Raw genomic sequence first — 10064 nt, 5'->3', positions numbered from 1 at the left:
ATTTTTTGTGGTTATTTGCAAAATTCTTTAATATTGTCAGAAGTTTGTTTAATGTCCAATTAAATAAAATTCTGAAAAACTGTAAACATTTTCTAATTTTGAAATAACAGATTATTATACTATTTTTGATTATAGAATAGTACAATAAAAAAAGGAACATTTGCTCAAATTACAATGAAAAATTAAATTAGAATTGAAAAAAAGTTAAAGTTTTGGAAAATTCATCAGAACAACAATTTAAATTTTGTTTATAATAAACAATGCTCCTTTAGTAACTCTCATTAAATTTTGGATATATTACAAAAGTTGATGCCAAACCAAATTACAAATCACATGAACTAAACATAAACCTTATACAACACCAATAATTCAAAAGCACCAAACTAAAAACTCCATGTCATGCTTACTGTTAATTACTGCAACAAACTACAAGCAACCCATGTAATACCACTACAATTAATACACTTAGTTTATGAACTAATAATTTAATTAGTCAAAAATTAACATTTTTTTACTACTTTACCGAAATAAAATAATTTATTTAAATATACAGGTACTTTTAACTAAACTAGATCCATTTGTAAAGCTTATTGATATTAAATAGCATTTTAAGTAATGTTTAAAATACATATTTTGAACGCTTTTATTAGTAGAAATTTGTCTTTTATTTTTAGGAGTATTTTTTTGAAAATTTTCATAACTTAAATTCTATAAACTTTTATACTATAATAAATTTAAGTACCAGCAACAGAGTTAAAAACATTTTAATACAAAAACATTTGTCTTGAGTGTTCTTCAATTTTTAACTTTTTTATATTTCTGTATAAAATCATTTAAATTATTGTTTTAACAAACAACTCATAGGCATAACTAAAATATTGAAACTTTTTGTAAATGCTAAAGTACTTCTACTTAAAACAACAGGTGTCTAGTCTTAAAGATTTAAGTGGACTAAAATTGTCCTGGACAAGACGTTAAAAGGTATCCAAATGGTGTGTGTGTGACTCGATAACCGAAAGGTTTTTAGTGGACAAGTTCTTATGACCAAATATTTTGAGCGCTTTTTTTTCGTTCAATAAACTATAATGGTAAAGCCTGATAAAACAATGATTTAGTTTTGGTCAGCACAGTAATTTCTATTATCATGATAATTTCAAATAAGTGAGATTTACGTAGAGAAAAGCTAAAATATATTGCTTTAAGTTAACACTAGGTCAAAAGTATATGCTAAATTTTTCTTTTACTAAGATATTTCATCTAATGTTGCTACAACCTTTATTTTACCCTTCATATCAAATTCCACAGCAACTTAGAATTTAGTTTTTTCATATGGGGTTCCGCGACGCCTCTCAGGGGTTCCGCGAAGCCTTTCGAAATTTAAAAAAGAAACATCTATTTAATTAAACATTTTATGTAAAATTAAAATAAGGGGTTCCGCGGAAAAGTTGAACTTTGGAAAAGGGTTGATTTTGATTTATTTTGATTTATTTTATAATTGATTTATTTTATAATTTTGTATAACTAAATTCATAACCTAAGTTTAAAAGTTTATTATCACTCTAGTTTTCAAACTTAAGAAAACTACCATTCATAAATAATTTAGCTCGACTCGAGTTTTTTAAGTCGAGAGGAGCAAAATTTTATTCAACAGTAAAAACTCTTTAGTTCTGGAATTCTTTAGTTCAGTTTGTATCCTCACTGTGTTTCAATGATTAAAGTTATATCGTTATTTGATTATATACTAGCTATTTTAAGAAACCAGGTTATATAATTTAGAGCCGCAAGATTTTAATATACTTCTAATTCAAAGGGAAAACTATATTAAAAAAAAAAAAACTTAATGTAGTTTTTAATTTGCAATATTCTTCATACTTTGATGACTGTTTTGTTTAAAATATCTAAAGATTCAAATTCCGAAGTAAATAACTTTTAGTTAATTAGTTTGAGTACTAGAAGATTTTAAATACTACTAAATTAATTACTTTAAACGCTTGTTTTTTTCTTTATTTGTTAAGTACTCTTTACTGATATAAAAAACCTTTAACAACTTAATATTTAGAAAATTATTTATGTAAAAAACTAGTTAGTAAACTAAAATATAAAAAATAGTAGTGTAAACACTTTTAAAAATTAAATAAGAAAAGCTATTATTATGATTTTTAAAAGTCTCGAACTTTACTAACTTATTATCAAGCTTTAAAATATTTACTTTGTAAAATTTTTAAATAGACCATCTGATAATAATACCTAACTATATAAGTATATAGAAAATAAAATATTTAGGTTAATTAAGTCACCTTCCACAGAACCCAATGTGGAACTCAGAGCAACTAGAAGCCGTTTCTAAAATAAAGTGCTGAAGATTATGCGGGACATAAGTAAGTGCAAAAATTTAGTTGTACTTTCCGATGAAACTTCTAACTTTCACAAAATTTCAGTAAGTGACTATAAAAAGTTTAAACGACAATGTTACTAAAGATTACAAAAATTGTACTGATCAAACTTTGAAATATATTAATCTAAAGGCTAAAAAATTAACTAGTAGTTTATAAATACATGATAGAATTAAAAAACTCACGTTAAAAAACGCATACACAACGGTCAAAGACTAACATCTAAAAAAATGCTGACTCAGCAAATATAAGAGGATTTACGTTTCACTTATAATCGGACCCAACGGCCGTGGGTCTGATTTTAAGTGAAACGTAATCCTCCTAATATTTGCTGAGTTAGGATTTTTAAATTTTTTATTTTTTTATTTTTTTTAATTTATACCCTTAACCCTAACCCTCCTTACCTAAATTTTTTTTTTATTTATACCCTTAACCCTAACCTACCTTACCCAAAAATATAAAAAAATGTTTAAAAAATAAATTTTGATAAATGTTTTATGCTGACTCAGCAAATATTGGAGAATTTCCGTCACATCAAGAAAAGGACTCACGGCCGTTGTGTATGCGTTGAAAAAAGAGGGTTGCTTAAACAAGAAGAGTGAATTCATTCCGCCTTGTCCTTTTTGAAAAAGCTCCTCTTAAAATTCAGTAAGTTTAAAAGTATTTAATGTTACAGTCACTTATTTGTAGTTATGTGAATTTTAGTTATTTGTTTAAAAAAAGATTAAATTTTGCACTAAAAGTTTGTCCTCTACAACAGTGCTTCTGAACCTTTTTCTAGTGGCGGAACCCTTTTCCAAAGTTCAACTTTTCCGCGGAACCCCTTATTTTAATTTTACATAAAATGTTTAATTAAATAGATGTTTCTTTTTTAAATTTCGAAAGGCTTCGCGGAACCCCTGAGAGGCGTCGCGGAACCCCATTTCAGAAGCACTGCTCTACAACGTCTAATAATTACTTCAAAGTGTTATTTGTACTTTTTATATAAACTTTGTATTAATGTTTAGCAAGGTGCAATTAAATTCGAACTACAGCTGATGATTAAAATCAATTTTATTTTTTTTATGAAACATATGTACTGATCTTTTTATATTCGAATTTTCAAAATATAATATAAATATAATTTACAGTATTTTAGTTGTTATCAGTCTTATAAGAAGTTTATTTAACATAAACGAAAAACAAAGTTGCTCAAAAAAAATCTAAAAACCTTGGTGTACGAAAAGACCTCTCGTTCACAGTCGGAAACACAAACAACACTTAATGAAAATATAATGAGCTTAATAAAAAAGAAAAATAAAGTCAAAGTTTAAACTTAAAATAAGAAAGTGTAAAAAAATGAGTTTTTATTAGTTATAGAGCTAGATTCTAATATATACATTTGTACATAACGTATTTATATTTGGTTGTCTACTTAAATACCGCTAACTAGGTTTTACAGATAGAGTCGTAAAACAAATGATATTACTAAAGGACTTTCAAGTAAAACAACAGTACTGCTTGTCAACCATAAGTTTTGTTTATTAATTAAGTTACGTTAGGAACAAGTTTATTAGTGAGTTTTAATAAAGATATTGTGAACTTGCTGAATTGTATAACATAAGGTTGTGTTTTTCGTTCTTTTCATTATAAATCTGTATGGATTCTTTTACTTTACTTAAAGCTGTACTGGAGGTTTTGTTTGAGTTGTAACACAGTTAAGCTGTTAATGCTATGTTTTTTGTTGCACTTGTTTTTTGTTTTTATGCTTTTGTTTTTTGTGAAAACATAGTTGATTATCAAAATTTTCTGGTTTCCCTGCACTCGGCTGCTTTAGGTTTGGAAACTTACAGCTATCAAATGTTACAAAAAATACTAATTTATTATTTTTTTTGTATAATTGATTACAATTTTAAAGTTCAAAACTATTTAAATTTTTACCGTTCTAATTCCGACAATTTAAACTCAAATAATTCTATGATTTTGTAAATTATTTATTTCGATAAACATTTTTTACAAATTTTTTTTTACTATCGTAATCTTATCAATTTGGTCAATATGAACTTTTTTTAATACTTTTTTAACTAAAAAAAAAAATTAAGTTTGGTTAAAAGAAATTTTAAAACTTACTAAAATATGGCTAATTCTAGTAAATATGAATTTTATTTTTCAATAATGTTTATTGTGTTTTTTAAATATTATTATCTTATTAATTAGACCTACATTAGATTTTTTTACTATTTAAGTTAGTTTATTAGATGTGAACTTTTAAATGTTTTTTAAAAGTAAAAATTTTAATTTCTTAACTTGTTGTAATTTGAATAAAAAACTAGTTATATATTTGGTAACAGATAAATACTTTTAAATTTACTCATCATTGTAAAAAATTCAGATTTTTATGAATTTTTTTGTTGATGTAAAATGTTTTTTAAATTAATATTTACTTTTTTATAGAATAGTAATTACATGTATGCGAAACCCCTTAATATAAGGTTGTTTATCGTATGTTCGAGGACCAAATTTAAACCAAAAGATCTTTTTTTTGCATGTGACATATATTTTTATTTTGAAAACAATATTTGCAAACTAAATAAGACTTAGCTGTTTTTGATAATCTAAAATGTACTTTTAACTTGTTTTATTTTACACAGCGGCAGCAGTTCTTATTAAATAATTATTTTACTTCAATTTTGTTTTTAAGAAATTTAAAAAGTTGTATAGTATATTCAAAAAACATTAATTTTCAAAAACCTTTTTTAAACACTACCAGCCCGTAAAAGACTTTATATAATAAAGACCGCCCGCCTACTTTGAAAATTACATAATCTTACCTTAATAATTTCATAAAACGCCACTTTGGAGCTTTGTTAAGATGATTATGCTCAAATTTTTAGTTTGAAAAAATCGATTAAAAGTAAAAAACAAAATAAATAAATCTAAAAATGTTTTATTATTTTTTTATACAACTTATACTGTATTTATTTAAACTGGATGAAAACTATATTGATTTTTGACTTATTAGTTTGAAACAAAACTATTCTTATACGTTCGACGTTTCTAATAGAAATTACAAAGTAGATAATTTAATTAGAGTTTATTTGTCAATATCAAGTTATGTGAAAAACTTTCATTTTTGTAGAAACAGCTATACTACCTTATAAGCTGTATAAAATCCAAAGTTTTAATATTTAATTTTGTAACTCACAAAAAATATTCTACGAAATAGTCTGATAAATAATTAAAATTTCAAAAAAAGTAGTTTACTGTTTACAACCTTTAAAACATAAAAAACGGACCCTAAATTTAATGAGAAAAAACTAGTTATACGCATTTTTATAAAGGTTTGAGTATTAATTCACATAAAAGATAAGAAAAGCACTTATGCTTTAAACTTATATATTATTTATTTTTAAACTTATCGCTTTTATTGTTTTCCTGTTAGGTTTTTTTTAATTTATAGTATTTTTTTAATAATCAATAAATTTTATTTTAGAACTTCCTTATTTTATAGTACTGCTTAATAAAAAATAAAAAATGTAACTTTAAAGTTTTCTGAATTGACTTAGAAAGTTTTTAGTTTTTATTTTTTATCTAGTTTTCCTTACCAAATAAGTATAAGAGATTTGTTTTTATTCTTTTTCTATAGCCACTCACAAGCATAACTAGGTAGAATATTCTATTGAACTAAAGCTATTTTTTTAAATTGAGTTTTAAACTTTTCATAAAAACACGTTACAATACTTTCTTATAAACAACTGAAACTAAAAAATGTTGTAATGTCTAAAAAATTTGATTTATTTTGGTAGCTAAAAACTTAATTTGTATTTTATGATAAAGTATTTTATCATAATTAAACTCAAGCTAAAATTTTTTGTTTAGACTTTTGATTGTTACGTCTCTATCAATCAGAACTTGGCCTAAAGCAAAATAGCAAACAATTTTATAATGCGATTAATGAACTATGAACTTACATACAGTAAGATAAAATGCAAAATCCTATACCTTATAAATCTTTAGTCTATTACCAAACTTTGATCTGTGAATATTTTTTTACTTGGCACACTAAGTATAAGAAATTGTCCAAAATAATAGCTTACATAATTTTACAGTTGTTATAACAAAATATATTCAAATTGTAAAAATATTTTTTTCAAACTGAAACAATTCTCTGTTTTAATAAAAAAACAGGTATGAAATTATTTAACTATAGAAAACATGTAACAAAATCTTAATATTCATAGTTATGCTAGATTCTAATACTATTTTTTTAGAATCACTATCAAACGGAGAATTTTAGTCTAATTTAAATAGTAACCAAAAAACAACAAACTTAAACTTTTCAAAATCATATTTACAGTAAGTTCATAAGTATTTTGATTTAATTAAGTACTTTACTACGAACAGAACTCATAAAAAAATTATTTCGAAAAACTTTATCATAATCGTTATACCAAAAAACTTAGTAACTATCTAACTAATACTTTTTGATTAAGTTTGAAATAAAGTTAAAAATTTTTGAAACATATTTTAAAATTTACGAGCCGTTGAACAAGTTTTTAATTAACTTAACTTTAATTAATTAACTTTAATAGTTAATTAACTTTAATAGTAAACATTAAAAAATTGCACATAAACTTAAAAAAATAAGACTTTTGCACTGAGAAAACAGTTTTTAATTTAAGGAGTTAACAACTTTTATTTAAAAATACTTTGGCAAAAATTTGAAAATAAATGAATTTAAATATATATTATAAATTCTTATAAGACTTGTAACTAGAGCTTTAAAAAAATAGTTTTTTATAAGTATCAGTTTAGTCTATTTAACAGCTTAAATTGTTAACAAAAATGAGTAAAAAATTTAAGTCCAAGGTGCTAACTTAATTTTTTCAAATTACACTAAACTTATTTTTGAATAATAAAAAAGAAATAGTTTTAATGTTGACTCAACGAAACAAAAAAATTTTAAAAGTAAAAAAAAAAGATGAATCATTGATAAAGAAAAAAAAACATTTTTTTAAAGACATTGTTTTAATGCAATAACAAACTACTGTAAATTGATTTATTAAATTTTACATTCCAATGATTTCTTACCAACTGGAGTATATATTCAACAAAATAACAAATTATTTACTACCTTATTGATTGACCAAACGCTGACGTTTGTTGTGATGCTGGTTTTGTTCAAAGTTGTGCTTCTGTAAACTGATTGGCTGAACCATCTTAACCATTCCATGGGAAAATATTGACGGCAGTGTTTGTTGTGCGTTCTGAATGTTTTAACAGACTCTTATTTTTATTAAAATCATAGAAAATATTCAATAATAAATTTTGTTTTAACATTTTTGTTTATTTAACTAATAAAGTAAAATAAAATAAACCAAAACTCTTTCAATTTGTCTTCATTTTTACAAAAACCTCTTAAAGAATTAATGTATTAAACGTTTTTATAATTTTGTATGATAGTTTACTAAAAGTAAACTTGCAAATTGTGGTAGCTGCTATGCTGATTGTTGTTTGATGTACTTGATTGTTGTTCTATTGGGTGATAATAGTTGGTTTCTGGATGAAGTAAGGGTTGATGTAACTGATTGTTTTCCGTCAATTTTAGATGGGGGAGTTTTGGATGGTCCTGGGAGTTATTTATTATCTGAGTGTTCGGTTTCCGAGGAGATTCCAAAGATTCTTCACTTTTAAGTGGAACTTGACATCTTTGTACTTGTTCTTCTGCATTAATAATGTCTTCAAAAAGCTAAGGTCGAAAGTATTTTATAAATTTATGTTGTGGGTTGTAATTATGTACTATTTTATAACAACAACGGCGAAGTACATAACCAAACAAAAGTTTTAGACTTTTTAAAAACCTAAATATATCAAATAAAACATAAGTTTTGTTAGAATATGTTAGTCAGTTAACTTTATTTTAAAATCATAGTAGTTTATAGCAATGTTGTTTATGGTTTGCACAGTTAGTTCACAAATCTGTGAACAGTAGTGTAAAAAAATTACTGTGCAGAGAATACTAATTAAAGCGACAAATAATTTTAATATACATTTCCTTTAGAAAAAGCTAATTACACCATAAGGTAACAGTTTTTTTACACTTTATTTATATATGAAAACACTCTAATATTAAATTTAAAACATTAGTAGTTTTTAATAAAAATTTGTATAATTTGTAGTCTAGTGTGTACAGAATTGTTTTTGAGTAATTTACTGTGCACAGCTTTTTAAAAGGTTTAAGATTACTGGTTTGTAGTTAGTCATTAAAAAATTTACAGCTAAAGTATTCTTTAAATTAATTTAACATTTTAAAATGTCTATAAAGTAGATGATTAGTAAAAAATTAGTAAATCAAGTATACTTCTACTCTTCAGTATCTTTTTACCTTCAAAGCAACCAACCAGTTAGTTTAAGTTTTCCAACATTGTACAATTCCATCATTCTTGTATCAAACTCTCGATTTTCCCTTACGTATCCCCTGTGTTCTATTTCTGCCCTGTGTTCGTCAAACTCAATCTTTCCTCTGCCTTCTAGCCGGTCCAGAGACAACCACCCTGTCCAGTTGATGCACACCCCGTTCATTATCAACGGAGACTTGAGGTAGACCCTCCCCTGGTGACGTTGAAAGTCAACGTATTCCTTTGACGGACACATACCTTTATGTTAAGTGTCAGTGTTGTATTTTAATTGTTTTTGTAGGTATATGTTTATAAAAAATTAAGTCAGGTACTAAAATAAGATCAGTTATAAGCAATTTAAAACTGTCAAATAAATTGTTTCAACAAACGTTAAGCAGTTATAAAGATTATATTATTGTTACTTGTAGATAAATACACATACTAAAGATGAGATCTGAGATTTGCTTAAATGCCGGTTAATACAACTTTGCATTAAATCAGTCAAAACAGCTTGAAATTTCTTTTAATTTTTACACTTTTTTTTTACTTAGATCTAAACCTGTAACGTCATCTCCAGGCGGAAAGAACCTCAATGAATAGTTGATACCCAAAGCAGTGAATGAAATCTCGGCTCGTCCGACTCTACACGAGTTTTGAAACAGAATAATCCTTTCTTCATGTGACTTTTCCTTGTTGCCTGCGTATTTGACATCGAACTCTCGCGATAGCCTCCTCATCAGCTCGTTTGTTTCAAACTTTCTGCGCTGATCCGGGGCCACTTTGAAGACGTGTTCAGGAAACCACGTGGTCATTTTAGCTTATTTATTTTAAAGTTAAGTTGTTTATTTTACATGTTCTATAAAATGGAGACAGTATTTATGTTAATCTATAATTTTTTATTAAACAAATCTTAACTAAAACTACTGATTACTATTTTTTACAACTTTTTGTACTAAAATGTGATTTAATGTTTACATTTTGTTATAACAGAGCTTATATTATAGTTATTTTTAAATTAACAATAAAAAAATGTACTAAAAGTTGCTGTTACATATACTGGTATATATCTAGTAAGTATAAACAAAAACAAATATAATTTTAAGCAGCTAAACTTTTTGCATCTTAAATACATTATCATAGCAAACAAGCAATATATTTGGGCTGATATTTAATTTCTAAATATGTGCTAATTGTGAAGTATATGAAACAAAAACTCATAGAACTAGTTAGTTTTTTCTAAAAGTGTGTCGTAAAGATATTCAGAATTGTTTTATAACTTTATGTTTTTTGTTTT

At 25.2% G+C, this 10064-nt stretch overlaps 1 protein-coding gene across 1 annotated transcript; it reads right to left on the bottom strand.

Annotated features, from left to right (window-relative positions):
* Positions 1-7432: 7432 nt before the first annotated feature.
* On the bottom strand, positions 7433-9582 carry LOC145833349 (protein brother-like). Its single transcript, XM_082940530.1, has 4 exons — positions 9330-9582; positions 8774-9028; positions 7852-8096; positions 7433-7639 (listed from the first exon to the last, which is right to left on the bottom strand). Exons 1-4 carry the CDS (start codon positions 9580-9582, stop codon positions 7508-7510), a joined length of 885 nt encoding a protein of 294 aa, XP_082796656.1. The 3' UTR covers positions 7433-7507.
* Between the last annotated feature and the right edge of the window lie 482 nt (positions 9583-10064).

This window comes from Thalia democratica, chromosome 4 (genome assembly GCF_965202585.1).
Source record: "Thalia democratica chromosome 4, ktThaDemo2.hap1.1, whole genome shotgun sequence".
Classification (NCBI taxonomy): Eukaryota; Metazoa; Chordata; class Thaliacea; order Salpida; family Salpidae; genus Thalia; species Thalia democratica.
The sequence above is the reverse complement of the archived record's forward strand: the minus strand, read 5'-3'. Positions and strand labels throughout refer to the sequence as shown.

What these genes read in the sequence shown, in the direction of transcription:
- LOC145833349 (XM_082940530.1), bottom strand. Translation starts at nt 9,582, where the DNA reads ATGACCACGTGGTTTCCTGAACACGTCTTCAAAGTGGCCCCGGATCAG. An exon ending in GCCTGGAGATGACGTTACAG is followed by an intron (nt 9,029 to 9,329) that starts GTTTAGATCTAA and finishes CTTAACATAAAG; the next exon opens with GTATGTGTCCGTCAAAGGAA. An exon ending in GCAGCTACCACAATTTGCAA is followed by an intron (nt 7,640 to 7,851) that starts GTTTACTTTTAG and finishes TAAAACATTCAG; the next exon opens with AACGCACAACAAACACTGCC.